The 23,728-nt window shown below is 41.9% G+C and overlaps 1 protein-coding gene across 3 annotated transcripts in view; it reads right to left on the reverse strand.

Annotated features, from left to right (window-relative positions):
* The window catches only part of LOC118789675 (ankyrin-3-like), a 130,883-nt gene that overhangs the window by 59,471 nt on the left and 47,684 nt on the right, over window positions 1–23,728 (reverse strand). For all 3 annotated transcript variants that reach the window (XM_036546184.1, XM_036546183.1, XM_036546182.1), the window contains exons 2-4: window positions 4,773–4,874; window positions 4,258–4,356; window positions 2,930–3,028 (exon numbers count right to left, since the gene is read on the reverse strand). In XM_036546184.1, coding sequence (XP_036402077.1) covers window positions 2,930–3,028; window positions 4,258–4,356; window positions 4,773–4,874 — 300 coding nt within the window. The remainder of the gene's footprint in view (window positions 1–2,929; window positions 3,029–4,257; window positions 4,357–4,772; window positions 4,875–23,728) is intronic.

Raw genomic sequence — 23,728 nt, forward strand, 5'->3', positions numbered from 1 at the left:
ATAGCATTTAGTTAGCATTGCTTGAAAATAGGTTCCCCATATGGTACCGCTAATGTTAGGGACAATAATGCCAAGTAATGTATAGAAATAACAATAACAGAATTAACAACCACATACATGTAAAATGAGAATTGGTGGGCAGTATATGGAGTTGGGTCGTGGTTGACATACATTATGCAGGCGCTTACTGATTCACATTGCTTTATTTTAATAGTAACTTGGTAACAGTACAGTGGCTGAAGTTTCATATCCTTTCACCCTTCACATCCTTAATAGTGCATTTGTATTTTATTTCAGATTTTTAATACATTGTACTACTGCTCATAACAGCTTTCATTCTGAACAGCTTTCATGTCTAAACTACAAAATCTTCAGTAGTCAGCCTTGTATGCAGTTGTCTTCAGTTATCTTGTCATCTAACACTTCCTGTTTAATAGGGCATAGATACTTCCTCCCTCTGTTTACTTACAGAGCCCGTTTACAGAGTTCTCAAGGGTAAAATCATTAATAAGATCTCATTCTGCAGAAAAACACACTGCACTGCAGTGGAGCAGCATTTCAATCAAATGTGCAGGGAACAGAAAACAAAACAATCACAGCTCCCTCCAGTGCAAAAAACTGTAACACAGACTTCTGTGTCAGTATCAGAATCCTCTTGGCCTAGCTGAGACACAACCACCCTTCTTCACTCCTTCCTTTCCCTCCCCTTTTTTAAATCTCAAAAAAGAATTTGTTCCCTCTCGACTCAGCTGGGTGCTGATCAACGTTTACACAGAAGCAAAAAGTAGACTTTTTTTAATCTACCATGGTTATAGAAGTTTCTATACTAAGTACAACAAGCCAATAGTAATGAACTGAACATTGCCTATGAGAAGATTCTACTACATATTTATTCGGCTGGCTGTTGACCCTGAAGGCAGTGCACACACTGATATTCCAGGCTGGCATTGTACTCAGTCAGGCCCAAACCATGGATCCACTGGGTCTGCTAAAGCCTGATGAACTCTCTGAGCCTGTTAACCATCAAGCAAGCACGTAAATCTGGCACAAGAAGTTAACCACACACTAAACAATGCACTTTAAATACACTCTCTGTATTGTAAATACGTCCCAAAATACATAAATACATAATTTATGCGTATGTTTCATTACTTCCTTTGTTGGTTAATTTAATTTACTTTTGAAGATAACTAAGAAGCAGAAGAAGCAATCTGTCTGTATAAATAAACCCCCAGTGCAGCGCTCCTCAGACTGGAGCTCTTAGGCATTGCTCTGTCACAGTGAAGCAATGCCCTGACACCTAGACTGTGTTTAAAGCCTGAAACGCAGGAATCCTCTCAAGTCTCTTTTTCATCCAGGCTTGCGGGGGTGACACACAGGTTTAAGCACCTCACAGCAGGCCCTGATTGAAACGCCAGACACTTGTGTGCGCGCGCGCACGCAGGCACGCACACACACACACACATTAACAGGGCCGTGTCATTACCCATGCCCGCCACGTAACAATGCAGGCAGAAGAACAGCGGAGACCTCGTCTGCGAGGAGGAGACACAACATGCAGCGCCACGGCTGCATGGGGCACAACAGGACATGCGCATGGTGCATCATGGGAAATGCATGTCTGCAGATACACAGAGGGTCGTTCAGACAGCAGAGAGCAGTCCACTTTCATGGACTTTATATATTTATCATTTATATTGAATCTGCAATGCAGACCATTTTTTTGCAGTAAAACGTACTACCAGGATTGATCAAATTTATGATGATGTACAAAAGCAGATTCAATGCATTGATGTTGTGGATTTTTAAAAATCTGAGTTCTGAAACTGCATTTTCTAAATTGTAAAAAAGCTGTAATCGATGTAGGTCGGTCTGGATAACAGCGTCTGCTAAATGCCAATAATACAATAATAATGTGTGTGTGCACACATATGTGTTTTGTGTGTATGAGTGAATATATGTGTTTGTGTGTGTTTGTGTTTATGTATATATGTGTGTGTGTGTGTATCTGTTTTGTGTGTATGTGCCTGTGTGTGTGTGCATGTGTGTGCGTGTATGTCAGCACACACAGCCTCTCAGCAGAGGTCTGACTGACGCTGGCTCTGTAACCGGCCCCCAGGCTCTGCTGACAGAGTGAGGCTCCACAGGCCTGTCTGCTGCCAAGCCTCAGCACCCCATCAGTGGCCTGAGCGCCGTGTGTGCTGACCACGCAGGCCTGAGCACGTCGAAGGGAGTGTCGCCCCTGGAAATGGTTTCTGACAGACAGCACTCTTCTGCACTAAGCTCACCCACACAAGCTGTGCACACACACCTCACAGGCAAGCCCACAGTGTGGGCGGAATTCATTGCATATGCTTGCCGGATTAGGGTGGGGATGTGGTTGGGGACACATTACTCGTGTGTGTGTTTCTGACATTAACATTAAAATTAACTACCATTTTAACATTACTTTATGACGAATACAACATCATATGATGCAGGAAGCTCTGAGGACGAGCTGTGTAGGACTCTTACATCAGCATAGTAATGTCACGCTCTCCGTTCTCGCCAGCAAATATGTCCATTATAATGGATTGCATCACATAAAAAAAGTAATATAGTGTAGTATAATATAGTGACTGATTTATCATAGAGCGCTTTGCTTTCATTGCCTAGTCAGACTGCACAAGTTAACTTGTGATAGGGCTTGACTGGTGTTATGCTCACACTCACTGGTCTGTGAGTGTTGTTAACTCATTGCTCATTCAGCTTGAATGGATACACTTATGTCGTATTGTGCTGGAAGTCACTCTGAATAACAGCGTCTGCTAAATGCATGTAATGTAGTGCAATGTAATATTATATGGGACTCATTATTTTGTGCTTCTGTTCTGGGACGGGGGCGGAGGTGGGTGTCAGACAGACTGAGAGAGGCGAGCATGCCTCTTACCTGAGATTGTGCGTTCACGTTGGCCCCGTTGTTCACCAGCTCCTTCACCACGTCCGTCTGTCCGGCGAGCGAGGCTATGTGCAGAGCAGTGTTCCCCTTCTGCATTTAGAGGAATTTGGAAAAGGGGTGAGGCTCATGTGTCTCGCACCCCTGGCTGTGCCCGGTCGCTGCCGACCGGATGCTTTGTGTTTTCATTCCGACCGAGGACTCTGGTGCCAACTGCGTGGCATTTCCGAGCCCTCCGCCGTTCCAACACCTCTCCTTCCAAAGGCTTGCAATGATCCATAGCGCTTTTTATAAACCATCGGCGTGTTTGGGAACCCAAACAATGTGAATAGTATTGGCATTACACTCTAGTTGTGTCCCTTGAAGCAAGGGGTTATGATAGGGCATCTGTGTGGGGTTCTATTACATCGGTAAACAGCCTGACCTTAAACAGCTTCCTTCTTGAACAGAGGTCTACTTTACTCTTTAGTACACCACACTTGCAATACTCTTTTCTGATTTAGGACAGGAGAGGTTAGGAGAGAACAGCAATTCAACCAACTGTGAAATTAGTAGTATAGTGTAATTTGCATAACTCTACACTGGTATGTAAAGAATGTCTTACAACATTTTAAGCAAAAGAAAGTCAATCAATGGAAATTACTACATCTGAATTTGTAACCTCAAACCCAATTCTCCAGTTCTGCTCTGACAGTACTCAAGGAAATTCTTAATTACTAACTTTGAAGATCTTGCCCTTGAGAATAGTGGTAGGTGACTCTTAATTAGAACCAACATCTTAAATGATAAATCATCCCTAACAAAATACTTAATGTACATGATACAAGTACCGTGAATTACATGCAAGCCATGGTATACAGTAGAAAATACACAGAACTTGGACAGCACACACCGCAGTTCCATACGCTACACACAATTAGCATCAGTGGAAAAATCCTTTCGTGGTGCTAAGCGTTTGTTTACAGAAACACAGGCTTTCCCCTGGACGCACTCCACACCTGCATCTAGCTTGCACAGGGGTTTGTCTACAGTACGTGTGTGCTGTGATTGTGTAAGCGAGTCTAGCACAAGACTGCATACGTGACCTCTGCATTGTGCTTTATTAATTTTCTTTAGCAGCACCGCGTCCTGCACGGTTCCCCTGACGCAGCACAGCTCTGTGAGGGGGAGTTTGGGGGGGGGGGGGGGGGCACGGCACTGAGCGGGCAATGTCATTACCGAGGCGAACTCTGGAGGAAACGTTAATGAGACACCCAGTGGGACCAACCAGGGAGAAACGTGACTTTTTTTTTTTTTCCCACAGGGGACACTCCAACTCTTACCTTTGTGGCTGCATCCACATTGGCACCGAGCTTCAGCAGCTCCGCAACCACCTCTGTGTGACCCTCCTTGGAGGAGAGATGTAGAGCGTTCAACCCATTCTAAAAGAAAGACAGGGTTGTGTTAAAGGTACAGGTGGTTTGTGTGAGACCTTACCGGACCATTTCACAGAAAGGACATTGTCACGAGTTATAGTCATACATGTAATATCATCTATTGAGTCACTGAGAACAAGCAGTGCTACATAAGCTGATGCAATTTAGATAAAATGTCACATTAGTCATCACTTTGCAAATACTTCAGACGGCTCTTGACAGAGATCTGCTGGAAATAATACTTTCTCACACAAAAAGGTATTCTTTAAACTCGGACATGATTCTCAGAGAAATATTTCCAGATTCCAGGTGAGGAAACAGACAGGAATGAATCAGTTGTCATTGCTGTCATTGTCAGTTGCTTTTACGTCCAAAACATCTGTACAACGTCCAAAATGAAAACTGTGGTAACATCTTCTCACCTGGTTACAGATGTTGATGTCAACTCCTGACTTCAGATAGTCGAGGGCCTTTTCCAAGTTCCCAGCCCGGGCTGCCCTCAGGTAGCTGGCATTGCTGTCAGACTGAAGAAAGGGGAGAACATGGTTAAAACTTATTCCTGTAGGCTGTGTGACACTTCAAAAAGCCTCGAGATAAAAAAAAAAAAAAAGATGTGAATACCTCCAGATTCATAGCGATTTCCACTTGGTCAAACGTGGTTGTATTATGACCTGCCTAAAAAACCATTCTGTGCGATGTTGACAGTGTTTGCGTGCAAAACAAGCCCTGTTCCTGAGCACAGTCCACAGCTGCTGAGGCTGAAGGCTGAGGAATGAAATATCCGGAAAACAGCGCTGTGCATATCGCTGGCCTCGCCGACTGGGACCCCGTGGAGATGAAAAAGATGCTTGGCTGGCCAGAGTAAATGGGCCATGTCAAGTTAATTGAATTGAGCCGTGATCTAAATACGCGCTGTTTTGTAATATTGACGCTGCGTAATTTAATTTTACGAAAAAGTTGTAGCTGAATCCAGTGACAGGATAAGGTCTAAGGGTAGCCATGAAAACCCTGTGTAAAGAAACACACAGAAACTATAAGCACATGGTAAACTACCCACCATCCTGGATAAGATAGATGTTGCGGACACCCATGCCCCTCCTTCATCAGAGAGGCAATGCCAGCCCTTGTCCCTGAACTCTGATCAGTCACATATCAGCTATGTTCACATTTCATTAGTCATAGTCATAATTCATCAAGACACCCACACACAGCAAGCCAAAAGGCAAGGAGACTCTTTTTTATAGCAGGTGAGAATCAGCTCTGTGACATCGCCTTTGTTTCCCCCCCCCCCCCCACTTAATACATCATACTTGACATAAATCGACACATACAGCAGATGTTTTTACAGTCTGTAATTCATCCGTTCCAACAGAACAGAGCCTGAAACGAAGAGCTCAGTTCAGGGTTCGGGAGAGGGCTGAGAAAGCGTGGTCATATCTCTGCGCTCAATAGGGGAATTCCATGCCATTAGCAAGCTCAGATTCACTCTATATTTAGCATCACACAAAAGCCTTACAGTAAACAGGCTGGATAACTGTGCCAGTGCCCATTCCAGGAACAATTCCGTTTCCACAGACTGTCAGTCTGACAATCATCTGTCGGCTAAAGAGTTAACTTCAGTGAAGCAGATGTTTGTGTAGATTTACACAGCGATATCAAGCAGGAACCATCCCTCGGGATTTGATGGAGCGATTGCAGAGGAAGGGGACCTCACAGCACACATTTCTTTGACTACACAAAAAACACATTAATGAAGTCACATCATCTTATTACGCTTGAAGATGGACTGCCAGTTTTTCACATGCATCTCTGTAATTGACAGACGCTTCTGAGGACAAGCTGGCAAGAAGCTCCCGCTAATGTAGACATATTACTTCATAACCTTCCCCTTTCAGTAAAGGGGTGAGCTTTCTGGCTGCATCCCAGCCTTTGGCAGGCTGAGCCCTGCTCTAATTTTCATTACTTGGTCTATGCCATTAAATTACTAACAGAACAGTATCTTGCTTGCTTTAGTCCTCCTGAGATGAATTGGAGGTCAAGTTTTAGTAGGTTAAACGGTTCAAAATTCACCACTACGGAAAAAAATACATACACTAGGAATGAGAATATACGTAGTAACAATACGGATTCTGTTGCCTTTATCAGTTTAGCATACAGTGTATCGGCATACCCACCCGCACCTGCAGGTTAAACACTAGAGCTGTGCTATGGAACCCTGATTACGGAACAAAGCATGGAAACAAAAGGTAGCAAGTTCAAATGGCAGGTGCGACATCACTGCTGAACGCTTGAGTGAGATCAGTAAAACTAAAAAGCTTCTCTAAATGTTCTGCTGGACGATTGGATAACATTCAAAATGACACTTGCAGCGCATTCTGGATGAGGGCATCTGCTACCCAAATAAATATAAAATGAAGAAACAACAGAAGAAAACGGAAACTCCAGCCTTGTAAATTTGTTTTACCCAAAGGCAGCATGTCCCACAATGCCCCCTGCTAAAGAAATGCAAACAAGAAATCAAATTAAAATGAGAAAATATTTCAGATTGGTATATTTTCTGTAACACCCCTTGTACACACAGCACAATCCTGCACCAAAACACAGCTGTGGCCGTTATGTAAAGACAGATAACACTGCAGGTCCAGGCTTGGCTGGCATCAGTGTCCTCGTGGAGATCTGTCATTGGCTCTGACTGTGTCCTATTCCATGAAAACAGGTGCTGCACACAGGGACGTATGCATGCATACATGGAGCCTGAATGTTTCTCCATCCTCACGACTGAGACGGGCCCAGACTGACTCAAGGTCAGTCCAGGACTCTTCATTCTGCAAGCAGAGGCCTTTTGTCAGGACTGGCATTTCTCTGTATTGACAGATCTGACTTGCGCAGAGCCCGATGATCTCAACACAACTGGACACAATGTGCTTTTGTGTAAAACAAGCAAAAACCAGAAGGGGTGAGTTGGACGGAGTAGACAATATTTTTCGGTATTAATGATATGTCTGTTCTTGTTTTATCGGTAACACTGTGGACAGAACATGAATATTAGCATTGCTGTAGTCTTTCCATCCTTTAAATTCTATTTCACTCACACATCAGGTTGAGAGAACAATATATCCAAACACACAAAAACGATCAGTTGTTTTATTTTTCACTAATTCTGTTAATCTTGGCAGCAGTGAGAAATGTATTCTGCATCCACTAAAATGGCAGAGTTCTGTTTACTAGTATTTTTAATTACTAATATTTTTTTTTAAAAATTTCAGCACACTTTAACTACTTGTTCGGCATTCCTTTAGATTACGTTTTGGTACATTTTGCCTGCATGATAGTGAGGAGATGTAATTAATTTGTTAAAAAAAAAAAGAAACCATGTCTCATTTTCAGATGTCCATTTTTTTCTGAAGTAGCTGTGGTAAAGGCCTATTAATTCCTGTATTAATATATTGTGCACTATCCCAACAATGTCTGGACAAGAATGACATATATCATGGAGACATAACCTAAGCATAAAAGAAATAATTTTGGAAAACTGGAAAATATTAAAATCAAAAGTTGAGAGAAATAAGTACAACAAATCATGAGGTGAGCCTGAAGGCAAAGCTGAAATTCAAAAGGAAGAAACAAAAATCTGAATCTCTGGACCTCTCATTAAAAATCAGCCCTCTCATATTTCCATACAATATTCATTTAAAAAAAAAATCTGCCTTCTGATCCAGTAATTGCCATGACCCAACATCAAAGATTAGGCAGCAGACTCCACTCAGTTATGACCGTCACAGAACTGAAGCTAGACACAAATTCCTCTCTGCAGCTTTGCAGTAAAAACCTGAACAGCGCATTAATACAGCCTTTCAAAACAGACCATCCTCCTACAGAACAGCAGACCATGATAAATAATTCTGACATGTACATTATTTTATTTATTTTTTATAGTAGAGAAATTAGGAATACAAGCCCGAGTAGTGGTGGCAGTGTAGCATAGTTATAAAGGAGTAGAGCTCATAACCAAACATAACCCACAATTGCCTCAGTAAAAAATCCAGCTATATAAATGGATAATATGTGAAACTGTAAGCTATGCAAGTCATTCTGGATAAGAGCGTCTGCTAAATGACAATCATGTAATGTAATGTAAGTACCACTAATCATCTAATATCTAACCACAATCTACTTTGAGTAAACTTTGAGTAAAGAATTTATGCAAGTGTTACTTTTCATTTTGTAGACAAAATGAACAAAGACGGGTAAAAGAGGATAGGTGCATCTCCCTGATGTCATTTGAGTAACTCATATGTGCCTGTCATTTTGCCAAGACGTGCAACAAAGGAAAAAAAAACTGGTCATGAAATCCACCTTCTCCTCATGAAATGAGTCCAATTGTGTTCTTTTGTTAAGGATGCACAACCATTGTCAGTAAGTGGCACAGTTCAGATTCAAACCCAGGATTCAGCCTGCATTTTTAATGATTACCTTTAGGAGACTAACTGTAGGAGTCACATTTCTGTATATTAAGATATACACAGACATTTTTATATTATATCACATTTTGCCAGCATTCTGTGGATTACATCAGCACCTGTCAGCCGCAATTACCTATGCAGGTGAAATTTCTGCAGCATTCAGGGGTATTGCAGGTCCCTAGATCAGGGTGTCTGTTCCTTGGGGCCAAAAGCATTTATTGAGAGCTGGAGAACAGCAGTACTGTCAAACTGATCTCTGTCACAAAACTCATCTGAAAACACTGCTGGGGGGTGAAAGCTTACCAGGTCAGAATCAGAGAACAAAGTGGCCTACAGAAACCATCACAGCAATACAAGAAAAAATGAACCACAGATCAAAAAAGTTTCCAATGCTCCAGTCTGTCTCAGAATATACAGCCACATCATGGCAAATTAACATTGATATATTTATGGTACATCAAAGGAGAGATTAAAAACTGGCTTATTACCATCTATAACATCCAAGTAAGGGGAAACGGTGAGTTAAGGATCAATTTATTTCATGAAAATAGTGGAAAATAGAAGAAGAATAGAAGTAGAAGTATCAATAAAACTGATCAAAAGCTTCGAGACAATCCATTCAGCTCTGGTCTTGCCCTGTTTGCTTCATGTCTCCTCTCTGTTCTCGGCTCTACACTGACAACATCAAAGTGTTAACCAATATCACACTACAGATGCACCTGCAAAAGACCCCCTACACCCCAGACAATGGCCAACAAATGCCCAAATCCCATGACATTGAGGAAAGGATTATTTGGTAACATGTTCTATGAACAGGCATACAAAGCCACTCAAAAAATAATCACTGCATAAGTATTCATAAAGATGTCAGTGACATTACCATGCCTTTCTTCTTTGAAGACATAATAAAGGCATATTTGATTTGGATGACGAAATAGTACGCGCTATGACAGTCTACATCAGTTGGCATACGAATTTACTTCTATGGAATTTGGTGAGAATTTATGCACCACTTATGAAGATCTTATAAAATGCAGAAGCCTTGCTAGAAGGTTTTTACAATAGTTTTTATACTGCATGGTGCAAATAATATATTTTACAGCAAAAGCTGCCAGTTGGTGTTTTCTTTATAGATGCAGGTCAGGACATTTGAATCTATGTGTAATCAAATGATGAAAAAAAAAAATCTGGAGTCTACAAATCCCCTCAAATTTGACACTCATAGTTGCCTCAAGCTGCTGCTCAACTACCAGTATACAGAATGGTATTAGCAGCAATGTCATAGCCCTCCATATACTGGCAGCTAAGCGGTATCACACAAAGAATGACAATGTGTAAGCAGAGGTCATGCCTTATAGCTAAAAGTCATAAAAGTCAACCTTGTCCTTCGTTTTGAGTAATAAATAAATGCATGTGTTTCTTGCTTTCCAAAGCAAACCCAGTTTTTTTTTTCATTAATGCTGTGAAGTTTGTGAACTATAAAAGCAAGACTTTAACTGGCAAGTCAAAGTTAAGGTCAAATGTTGACTGAATCAAAGCCTATGTCCCGCCTAAACACATGTCATTTAAAAGGGTACATTAGAGCTTTTACCCCAGACTGGGACTTGTGTTAATTCAGCTTTACTCTGTACATGTGCCCTTGGTCATTTCTTGTCGGTGTGTCTAATACATCATTAACTAAATGACCATGGCCATCCCTGGGGAATGATCCTGCCATTGTTGCCACTGGCCCCTGCAGCATAGCCCTGGTTCATAGTGCCCGCCTCTAGCATAGCCCATTGTCCTGTTCATAATGAGTCCAGCTGGAGGGACAAGCTTTCGAGGGCCGTATTAAACCCACAGAAAAGGCGGCTCACCGACACCGCACATCACACAAACAGCTCTAATCCTCCCGGCACGAGAGCCTTCATACGATAATTCACGCTGTTCAAAAAAGGCTCCCACCTGACTGCCTCTCCTCATAGAACATAAGCTGCCAACCAGACAAACGGTCAGATCTCTTTAATGTTTACCTTCGTGTTTACACTGATAAGCTAACATCCACCCAGCAACTAATGCGATCACCCACACACCTCCTGTTCATTGGATGGCCTATGGAGGGTGATAACCCTGTGCACTTACGATTTAAAGGTGTCCTTATCTCAGACAGGGTCCCAAAAGTGCAATATCCTTTCTTCAAAGAACTTAAGCAATCTATGAAAACTTGCATAGTGTTTTTTAATAAACCCAGGAAGATTGTAGGATTATATCAAATTCTGACCAAGACTCAATAACAATTCATTCATGGATAAAGATTTTATTCATAGCTCTGGGTATGTCCATAGGAGCAACACACTTGGATATCTATTTTCTCTGAGCAACACGCTGTAGATATTAAGACAAATGTTATTAAATTGGAATACATATGATCAGAGCACTGTTTCTCAACCATATGAACATGACATGTTGAATCCTACTATCGGATTGAGACAACTGAATAAGTATCTGCTCTTACCCGAACCTTGTATGCATTTTTCTAAACTGCTGTGGATTGCAGCTTCTGATAAATGACTAAATGCAGATGTAAATATAAGTATTCATACATTATTACAAGCATGCAATGACTAGAGCACACAACAAATTGTGATGAGGAAGGTACATGATGTACTTATTCACAAGTACATTGCTAATACATTGTACATTGCTTATGCACAAGTGCATTGCTAATTTCCTGCAATAGGGACTTTTGTAATGGTATACTTACTGTACGCAGAACTCAACTCAGTAAATACTACTTACTGCATTCCTCTGCTAAAGCAATGCATAGGATGAGGCTGAGGTGCACCAGCGCAGGGGGTTAGGATATCAGCCCAGATGGTGCCTCCTCAAGGTCACACCTTGCTCTGCACACCGTGAGGATGTGGACGGAGAGAATATTTCTCCATTTCACAGTCCACTGTACCCCAATCTCCACATCCCATCCTCACAGAGGCATCACTTTTACTGTCTCCCGGGGATGCGAAACTCAGGAATGCCGCGAAAGGTCCTTCAGTTGACGACAGTAACAATAAAACCCTAGATTACACAAAGCCGGCAGCCCCCAGGGTAATACATATGCGCACCTCGCCAACTACCTACTCTCTCCCATACTATAGTGACAGTCAGGTGACTTAAAATGACTATAAACAAAAAGCCTCAGGCTTCTTTTCTCCTACTAGACTGGCAAATTAACTCATTCAGACAAAGCTCCAATGCAGTCATGTCACGGCACCCCCCCCTTTGCTCAGTAAACAACTGACCACACCGTACATTACACAAAGGATTCTGTAACACCTCTAACCTTGCTCCCACCTTGCAGTAATTCAAACAGCCCGGCAGTCCTTGGTACATAGAACCATTCAGAGAGATTAAATCCAACAGAGGCTCCAAAAGAAAAGAGTATTTTTTTTTAAAAGAGGCACTTACTAGAGGTGGATACTCCGCTCCCTCCTCCACAGCCATTTTCCCGCAGTTCAAGAGTGAAACCCGAGTACCCAATTAGCTAGCACCGGGATTGGAAAATGCAAAGTGACATCACATCGGGGTTAAAAATACCTGCCCCGGTGCTAAACTTCACCCTATCAGAGGCAGGGAGAGGACACTCTCGCTGCTCTGGGGGGAAAATGAAGACACCCTGCCTCCCAACCCGCGGCGGCAGACAGCAGTGCTGCTGGTTCTCCTGACCCGACGCTGGGGATTGTTCCCTGACTCACCATATTTTTGCAGTCCCAGTCACTCAGGAGAGCAGGGAGTCGCGATACACAGGGGGACCGAAATAGCCGCGAAATAGGAGGCTTCGCACAGGCCGAGCCTGCCTGACCGCCTGGAATCTGCCCTGTTAAAGCCTTATTGTCATCCTGCTTATCAGTGCATTTTTCCCACAATGCGGTCCACGAGCGGACGCAGCCTTTTCAGATGGACAGAGCTATCAACAGCCAATTGGCCATGCTGAAGCTCCCATGCACCTAGTGTCCTTTGCCCTGGTATTCCAGCGCTGAAGACTTTGTGGATCCACAGTGTGGATCACCACAGAGCAGGACCCCAAGCCTGCTGAAGCAGATTCCCTGCAGGTGTAAAGAACAGGACTTCAATCACCATCCCACCAGAACCCACACATCAACAATTCACTCTGAAAACGTTTCAGCTAATTACACTATTTATTTTCTTAGCAGACACCCTTACCTAGGGCAACCTATACACTGTAGCTTAGGTTTTAACATATTATCCATTTAATCACCTATATAATATTTACTGAAGCGATTCATATCACACTACATTACATTTCCTTATGTAGAGAAGCTAGCCAATTCTCTCAAAAACTATACAAGCAGCAACTGGAGAGAAAAAAATCCTTATATATAAAATTTAAACAATTAACATTTAATCAAACAAACAGTTTTGTGGGGGACAAATAAGGGCTCGTCTTCACAGCTGAGCAGATGCTCTTATCTGGGGCAACTTAAATATCGTTCATTTCACACAGTTGGATATTTCACTGAAGGAATTTGGGTTAAGTACCTTGCCCAAAGGTGCAACAGCAATGTTCCACCTGGGAATTAAAGCTGCCATCTTTTGATTACAGACACAGCTCCTTAACCACAGCATCACATCCTAACCTACCCTTCGTTTCTCATCTCAAATCACACAGTCTGTTTTAAATAAGGCATCCATATGAACTTGACAATGACTAATAAGCCAGTGAAATATATCACCCAGAATCAAAACCTCGCAACAGAAAATGCTGTTGTTTTGTGAAAAGATTTGCAGGCACACCATGTTTCAGGACCATTAAAAATAAGCGTAGAAATTTGTTACAGATGGAGGACATGTTAAATGTTCTGAATAACTGTCTGTTATCTGTAACCACATGGAAAGGAATGCCCAAGGTCAGACCCCATGCCCAAAGAGAATAATGTTAGGAGAAAAGCAAACCTACTTATTAATTGTAAATGATGCCCAGAAGCCCAGCTACAAAGATAAGGTACTGAACATTTAAAATATGCCTGATACAGTGTCTGCTTCATTGTTAAAACAGAGATGTGGACAAGACACATCTTAGTCTTGATTGAGTTATAGGTAATAGAGGTTATGTTTAAAAAGTTCTGGAAGGGGACCATTGTAACATATTAACCCACAACCTTGGTGTTTGGGCATGGCTTTGTACCTTTTGGTGATTAGGCCCTTGCTGTAAGGATGAAATCTTCAGGAAGTAATCTAACAAATCCATCTTTTGTGACATCACACATCCATAGCATAACTCTTAACCTAACAGATCAAACAAATTTAATATCTTTGAATAGGCAGACACTCCTATCATGCAGCTAGACATCACCCAGAGAACCAGGCAGGTAGCTCAGTTCCATGTGCACTGCCTTAGGAGGGGGCTAAGTTCTCTTCAGTGTTGGCCTTGGAGGATGATATGCAGTAAACAGAGTACTCTCTGTTCATTTGCTTTTCTGTAAATTCCTCTACAGCCAAAGCTTCTCTTTTCAACACACAGTCCAATTTTTTCTCTTTGGTTATAGGCAGTAGTGCTTCTTTACATTGCTAAGCAAATTCAAGCCAAAATTTTGGACTGTGTGTTGAACTAATTGCTAGTGTAATTGTTGTGTGTCTTCAATATTGCACTACCTTCTTCTGAGTTTCATCAGTTTCAGGCAAAGTATTGGTCTTGCTTGTAAAAATAAAGAATGTGAAATAATCCCCATTGATAATCTGATAACACTTCAGCAAAATAAAGACAACAGTAATGAAAAATGTTGTGCTAGAGCCACCGTCAGAACTGTCCTTTAACAGGGGATAAAGAAATGGTGTGCAGTGTAAAAATGATATTAAATGTATTTTTTATTATTAATACGGAATATTACAGTAATTTAAATTAATTACAGCATATTTTTATGAAAACAAAATGCTCATGACTTTACACAGGACTACATTTTAATCTCAGACAATGCAGGGTAAATATTTCTAGTGAGAAGTGTAATTTTGCAATTTGCTTTGAGGCATTTGGATCTTAAAATGACAAGCACTTCAGATGCAGTGCAGAATCATTCTCTCCTATTCTGCTAGGACAGCAAGCAAAAAATCCTAAAAACACTATATTTCTTTCAGTATTTATGTCATTTTGTACATACAGTAAATTTCTAGATTTTGATTAAATGGGTCAGGTCTTCACATGTCATACAATATAATCAATGCCAAAGAAATTCAAACATGACGCAAAAAATTCTTGTTCCAGTGAGCAGTATCTTTCAGTCTTTCTCAATGAAAGAGACGGAGGATGTCGACTTGCATTCTGGGAGAGAAGATGTCTGCCTCACAGAATGCACCGGCACACGTGACTGGTGGGTCAATAGCTTTCTGATATCTTCAGAAATGTGGCGTAACCATAGCAATGTAGAGGAGAGGAGATCGCTGAAGTGACTTACAGATGTATCTCCAGCTCATTCACCCCTCCCTGTTTCCATGACAACCCACACTGCTCGCCAAATTCAAGGCACAAACACACTAACTTTGAATTCCTTTCCTGCAAATGTTGCATTAAACATATCAAATAAGGTTATGGTTGATCATATGCATCATGTAAGAGGACACATTTATCTAATACTGAACTGGCTATGCATAGCATGACAGTGACTCACAGCATACTTGTGCAAACCTGATAACCTCATTTACTCTAAATTGTGAGTGCCTCTTGGGAAATGCAATTGGACATGGTGACTAATGACTTTTACACATAAACGATGGAAAAGTTGGGCCCAAAAGATTTTCAAGAAAACATATGAGGTAACTGAACATATTTACAAATGACACAGGATAATGTACACTTTTTGCATCAGACTTAACAGTACAGTGCATTTTTAATGCATACACCCCAAAATCTCTGCTTGGTGTGAAATCCTGCACACATTTTCAGGGAGGAGGGAGAGTGGGGGGCGGGACTCACTTTCTGCTGACACTCCTGCTCCTTTTGTTTCATTTTCATGGTGAAATATGTCAAGAATTTCTCCAGATTACAGAGTTTATCATCCATTCACTGTGATTCCAGCTGGCCACGTCAAACTGCCTTTAAGACTTCACTATTGAATATACACACCTAGCGTACTGATAAAAACTGCATTTTAGCTTGGAATGTACATGATGCAATGTACATTTCATGATATCAGTGTTTGTATTTTCTTGGTAATATCCCGTTGGCAAATGTATAGGATTGCGGATGAATAAACACAATGAGAATCCTTGCATATGCAGAGCACCAGGGGAGAAGGAGAGAGAGAAAAGAGAGACATGAGGGGGGAAAAAGGGAATGATTCGGGTGGGTTTGTCTGAGCAAGCGTGAGAGAGAGACTAAGGCAGGGAGAGAAAAGGAGAATGTGATCTGTGACCGGGGCAGCGTATCCGGACAGGCCTGAGCGGTGAGCAGAGAGAAGAGAGCATGCTCCGGAAAGCCAGCCAGAGGGAGGCGAATCGCTGGTCTTACATCGGACCCTAGTGGAGAACGATTAAAATAGCAGCGTCACCGTCACTCCCGGTTCAGTGTGCGTCATCGACCGACACAGTGTCCCTAGTGTTCCTTGCTGGAGTCTGTGACCATGGCATCATCTCAGGCTGTCAATTAAACTCATGACTGCTTGGCATCTCCTCGGTGTCCTTTTAACACGAGCCAGTGCCTCTCTGTCAATGCTGTAGTTGGCAATGACACACGGCGTTGCTGTGTAAAGAGACAAATCGTAGATTTGCATTCTTATTTTGAAGCATGTTAAAAGATGTAATTACATAGATGTAATGGAAAACAATGGCATGATTTGGCATCAAAAATTCCACAGACTGGTATCTGAAAAACTATTTGCAGACACATCCCTTTTCAAAAATCCTCTGCACTGCTTTTCACAGAAGTCTAGTCTGCTGTTTAATTGACAATATTTGCAAAGCTAGATTAATTTCAAATCAGGGCATACAAAGTTCTGCAAGCAAATGGATGTTCATTAAAATGACAAGATGATGTGCTAACATGAAAAGCATTATGGGTAGCAGTGGCATAAACACAGGCGTGCAATAGGAGTAGGGAAGCGTCAGAGAGTACAGACAGAAACACAAATCTGAGAACTACCGAATCAGATAAATTTGGGTTAAGTACCTTGCCCAAAGGTGCAACAGCAATGTTCCACCTGGGAATTAAAGCTGCCATCTTTTGATTACAGACACAGCTCCTTAACCACAGCATCACATCCTAACCTACCCTTCGTTTCTCATCTCAAATCACACAGTCTGTTTTAAATAAGGCATCCATATGAACTTGACAATGACTAATAAGCCAGTGAAATATATCACCCAGAATCAAAACCTTGCAACAGAAAATGCTGTTGTTTTGTGAAAAGATTTGCAGGCACACCATGTTTCAGGACCATTATTTGTTACAGATGGAGGACATGTTAAATGCTCTGAATAACTGTCTGTTATCTGTAACCACATGGAAAGGAATGCCCAAGGTCAGACCCCATGCCCAAAGAGAATAATGTTAGGAGAAAAGCAAACCTACTTATTATTTGTAAATGATGCCCAGAAGCCCAGCTACAAAGATAAGGTACTGAACATTTAAAATATGCCTGATACAGTGTCTGCTTCATTGTTAAAACAGAGATGTGGACAAGACACATCTTAGTCTTGATTGAGTTATAGGTAATAGGGGGGCGGGACTCAATCAATCAAATAGTCAGCCAGTCAACCCACGCCAAGAAATTACAATTATGCTATTTATCTGAACAAAACATTAGGCAGAGATGCTCTTGAGTCAATTTGTTTCAAAGGTTCATGAGGTCATTGCTCCAAAATGTCTTATCTTCCAGAGAAAAACCCTAAAGGAACAGAGAAAACCATATAATGTTTTTTTTTCTACATCACATACTTGTTAACATTGACTAACCTTATGCCTGGATGATGACCATCTTGAATTCGAACCCTGGAACTGCATGTTGAACTCATACTGTATGTGACAGCTACTCATGCTTGCATCTTTACTGAGGACACTCTTTTTCTACACGTGGGTTACTATTTGCGTTGAATTTAAGCACCCCTTGATTTGAGAATGTAATATATACTTCCAATGAATCATCTGTAGAGTGTGTTCAGCATTTGCAGTTTGATGTCATACTGCCTCTGTGTGGCCCAGTGCAGGTGTTTCAGAGATTGCTTGGAGTTTTTCCCTGAAAGGTTCAGTACAGATTAGAGTCCTTTTTTCACCTGCTTGGTTGAAATAAATGAGGCTCTGGTGTCACTGTCCTGCTTGGTTACAGAAGGACACCGTAGTACAGCTCATGACGCTCCATCTGTCCCATTGTCCCAGTGTCTCAGGTGAGGCTTTGTCTGAGCAGACAGTAGTGTTCCAGCTGAGTGGGACTCTAGACATTGCATCCCCCTTCACTGTACAGATGACACAGCTGGAGCAGATAATACACCACTCTCCTGGGTCCTCATACTGCACTGTGCCTTTAAATTGAATATGTGACTTCCCCATCACTCCTCAGTACTCACGTCTTTCTCCTGACTCCTCAGCACTGTCCCACTGATTGGGCACATTTTGTTTCCCATGGTGCCTCAGTAATTTACCACTGGGGTATGTGTCTTTCTCCTGATTGCTCAGTAATGTCAAACCGATGACATATGTCTCTCTCATCATTCCTCAGAGCTGTCTCACTGGAGTATGTGTCCTGCCCGTGATTCTTCAGCACTCTCTCGTACTCCTCAGCGAACAGGCTGCCAGTAGGGTTAGGAGTCCAGTGACTCACACTCCCACACTGCTGAGGCCCTGGGGGTCCTCCCATGACTCACACACATAAACACACACACATACACACACATAGCCACACACACCGCACACCACATACACACACAACTACACAACCACATAAACACACACCGTCACACAAACACACAAACAAGGACATCACACACCACATACCACACATACAGTATATAAATACACGCACACGCAGACACACGCAGACACACACACTCACAAACACACACACACACAACACACACACACAACACATACACACACACACACCACGCACCACATACTCACACACAATCCCTAATTACCAATAATATTTCACAGAATTTATGCAGCATTTTTAAACACCCCTTTAAAGGGCACATTATTTGATTGACAGCAAAGCACCTGATGGCCCCCACTGCACATTCTAGAACACACACCCATTCAGGGTGTATGTATTCTAGAATGTGCATATTCCAGGCATCTTCCTGAGTTGATTTCATCTTCCTGAGTTGATTTCATTTTAATGTATACCTGTTTTTTATACGAATACATGAATTTGTGTGTGTTTTGGATGGCACCAGTTTCTCTGCAGCTAATTTGCCTGCTCCCCTCATTGTGGGTTGTTTTTACTGGCTGTAATGAGGTTTGGGGGATGCTGTGGTGGGGGTCATGTTCTGTAGCGGTGGGAGCGTGTGGTGGCATGGGGGGTTCACAGCGCATTCAGACCCTGCTGCCTGTCCTCCCTCTGCTCCTCCTCACAGCACAGTAATGGCTTCTGACGGAGTGAGGGAAAGGGCCATGAATAAGTTATTGCCCTGCATGCACTTCCAAAATTCCCAATAAGTTCTCTCAATAAGACCCGGACTGTTACAGCTTCTGAATAGCTGGCATCTGGCTTTGTAGCAATCTTTGAAGTGGGTTGCTAATACTGATAAACACACAAAATACAATATGCAAACAGAGCTAAAAGTATTTGTGACAAAGCAGCAACAGAGAGAGGACCATTCCCAGCACTGCCCTATTGGACAATAATATGCAATAATATGCAAGATCAGAGAGTACACTACCAGAGGTGGGGGGTTGTGTCCATGTGGAGAGAGCGAGACATGCTCCTACGCTTGTATGTTAATTGAAATGAGGTAATGAGCTAATAAAGTCAAGCTGAGTTCAACTAATGCTTTTGAGTGCACTTTCTGTCATGACACCAGCCTTTATCAGTACTGAGGAGCAAGCCATGCAGCGCTGACGTGTTCAGCCAAACTTCAGTCTTAAGCAAGTAATAACAATTACAGTGCATATTAATGTTTTTAAAACTCTACTCAAGGAAATTAGTGTGGCAATAAAAACTATTTTTAGAGTATTTCAGTGTGCATCTGTAGCGCGTGTATCCCAGTACCACCTGTAGTGTCACTACATCCCTGTATGGTCTTTACGGATCATCTGCTGAACTCATCTCAGCGTAGAGCAGCAAGATACTGCCTCTCACATCCATGGCAACACTCACACCTGGACACAAGACACACAGCACTGCTTAAACTGTGGAATCGCAAAAATGGAACGGAATTAGGATACACATCAACTTTTGTCACTTTGACTCATGCCTTAAGTCAGTTAGCTCATTAATAACATCTCTAGGAGGCATATGAGTCATAGACATAGACAGGAGCAAAATGAAAACACTTTAGCAAGGCACATAGCTAACAGTGACTATGTGACTTCATCCTTCCATATATTCTGTGATTCATTCTAGATGCATGTGTATGTACCCATATGAATCCATCCAATGTAAATATACCTTATTCATTCTGTATTCATACACTGCTTCATACTCCATTCAACCAACATACTGGCATGTCCCCAAACAAATGCGTGCTGGCTTAATAATGTCCTGTTGGTATATCTCCATACCGTTAATGAAATCTGATACCTACCCCTCACTATTTGACGCTGACATCTGCGCAAACATCGCATTATATGTGTGAGTGCTTAATATCCTCATGGAACTGTAGGATTTATGCCTGTCATACTCATCTAACATGACCTGGATCATAATCCCTGGCTGCGTGAACTCAGAAAAAAAGTTCAGATTGCACTTTCACTCCTCAGAGTCTTTACAACCGCTTATTCTGACTGGAGAAAGAGTCATGCTATTATAGGGGCACGCAAGCTCCTTAAAGTCTTAAGGACGCCGGATCCTTTTTTAATTCTGGCGGCAGTGGATTAAGACGGAGCAAGTCACCGCACATTAAAATCTCTGGTAACTCTTCACATTAAATCGACCATACCAGTGCAACAATGTTGTAATTAGTTTAGGAAATAGTGTGCACTAGCATAGTAATAAATGTGGTACAGATTTGTGTGGTGCCATTACACATCTAAAAAGCCCTTGTCTACATCCCACCCTATAACAAGATTCAACTTTAATCTTAACTGTGCCAAAACCCTAAATCAAACCACAAATTGACCCTAACCTTGAAAACAAATAACCCCTGACCCTCCTAATTTATGTGAGAAAGTGAAACAACGAACTACAGTGGTTACATGGCACCTGTAATCAAATAATTCCAACATAGTTAACTGTAATATAGTAGCACAACTGAATGTCAACTGAAGAAGAAGAAGAAGAGCATGTGCCGCTTTTGTGAGTCTGTACTCTGTGATCCACGGTGTTCAAGACAATGATAGATGGGATTATGTTTTCCCAGATTTAAAACGCCCATGTAAAATTCTTCTTTTGTCTTTTTCAAGGGCCTCTGACGAACAGGGTGGCTGTCTGCAGGGACCTCACAGAAATGCTCTCTGCTGTCGAATGCCTTCAGCCTTGAATTGGATGAGATGGGAGACTGATGTACAGAATTGGATCATACTCATTATACATACGGTGCAGGATGAAAACAAGTTGGTGGAAGTCCACAATTTCATGACTTAGAAAGCTCTAGATGCCACATCACAGAGTTACAGATTAACAGCAAAGAACTGAAATGCCAAAATGTCCCAAATTGCAAAGAAATCAAAAGATTTCAGTGGTAACAGGCCAAACCATAAATGGATATACAAACACAAATCCAAATACAAATTTGGATCTATGAGCTCATTAAAATGTAAACAAAGCACAATCATGTAAACGAGCCACATGTCCTCAGAAAACCCTTCCAACATTGTTCAACTATTCTGTATGTTTGATGATTAATACAGTTCAGTAAAAAAAGCTCTCCTAGTAGTACATGAAGTCATAATTAATTGACCATTTTCAATTATTCACTAAATAGCTTTTTTTTTTTTTCCCCTCGTCTCTTGGCATGCCATCGCCCAGACTGAGTGAAAGATCATTTAGATAAATGAAAGCATCAGGCAGCTTTTTTAGCTGTGGTGCACTGTGAGGTTCCTACAGGTTCAGTGAGGACTATGACTGGACAGAAGAACAGTTACCTGCCCACACAGTGATCCTTTGTCTCAGGAATACACCAGTTATGATCTGGGGGGGGTGCTGTTCTCTGCTCTCTGCTCTGTTCTTCTTAACAGATGAAATGACATTGCATATAAGATAGTCTACAAAGCCTGGGTAAAAATCACATAGTCACTGAGTAAGGATCCTGGTGACTATGTTTACATGCACACAGTATTCAGGATAATGGATTTTCCCCCCATTATGCGTCATATTGCGAATAAGCTGTTTACATGCTCCATGAAATACAACCCAATATTCCTGTATACATGGTAATAAGAGTATCCTGAGTAAGCCTTCTAAAGGGCAGGTGTGAATATTCCTGCTAATTGTCTTATTTGGGAGCTTTTGCATCATGAACAACCAGTCTTATCAATATCCTCAACAACGGTAGAGTAGACAGTATTTACATAAATACATAACAAACCTTTTATTTCTATCACTCTTGGAGCATAAACTGCAAAATGTCAGGCAGTTCTCATGATGCTAATATTACTTGCAAAACACTGGACATGTGCATTGCATTACATTATTAGCATTTAGCAGACACACTTATCCAGAGCAGCTTACATTGGTTACAGGTTTTTACAATGTTATCCATTTATACAGCTGGGTAGTTACTGAGGAAATTATGGGTTACATTGCCAAAGGGTACAGCAGCAGTGCCCTAGCAGGGAACTGAGCCTGCCACCTTTCAGTCACAAGTCCTGCTCCTTAACGCCTATACTACACTGCCATCCCATGCAGACACTAGCTTATGAGAGGAATATTCTTAGAAACGTGTTTACACGGCTCTATATGTCATTGAATAGTGGAAAATTCAGCATGTCTTATTTGGCTTTCTCATAACCAGAATACTGGCTTGTTCAATTTATGGTTATCAGAATAAAGTGCTTACGTGACTCATGTCATAGTCAGAACACTTGAGTACTCAGGTTAAGTTTGGAATATGAGTGAGCATGTGAATGTAGTCTCTGCTCAGTCGTTCAGAAATACCCAGTTGCAATCAAACTGTATGTCTTGCATCAGGTTTCATTTGCGTCAACAGCCTGTGCGTTTTGCGTTGTGAACGCATTTGTGTGAATGCATCAATAAATACACTGTGCATCAGACACAACGGCAAGCGTTCCAAACGCGGTCCCCGAGAGCTCGCAGATGGTCCTCTTACGGTTCACCTCCTGCGTTTGTTCTCAGCGAGCGAGTCCAGATTTCACAGAACACTAATCACAGAGATGCTCTGTCACACACCTTGCTGTGCACTGCGGAGGTACGATTCGATCTGGACGCCGAACGACGACAGATGGGTGAAAACGAAGGGGCACAACACCGGGGACCGAGGCATTTTGTTGGCGCTAAGACACTTCAATTACGTCATATTAAAAACGGATCCAAAATAACAAGATGATGCTTGTTCCGTTTTAAATCCACTTTCACATACCACTAGTCATTTAGGCACTATAGCTTCCGTTGTATATTAATGCCAGAAGAGGGAAATGTTTTAGAAGACCTTGTTTACACAGGTTTCTCTTCTCTGATCAGGACATCAGACTGTTTCTAGGTACACTTTGTCTGAGTGCATGCATACGTTGTTTGTGAACACACTGCGTGGTGCATATTTCCCTGCTCCAAAAACACCAGCTCAGAAATAACATCCAGTCACATCAGCAGTCACGA

Source organism: Megalops cyprinoides, chromosome 15 (assembly GCF_013368585.1).
Source record: "Megalops cyprinoides isolate fMegCyp1 chromosome 15, fMegCyp1.pri, whole genome shotgun sequence".
Taxonomy (NCBI): Eukaryota; Metazoa; Chordata; class Actinopteri; order Elopiformes; family Megalopidae; genus Megalops; species Megalops cyprinoides.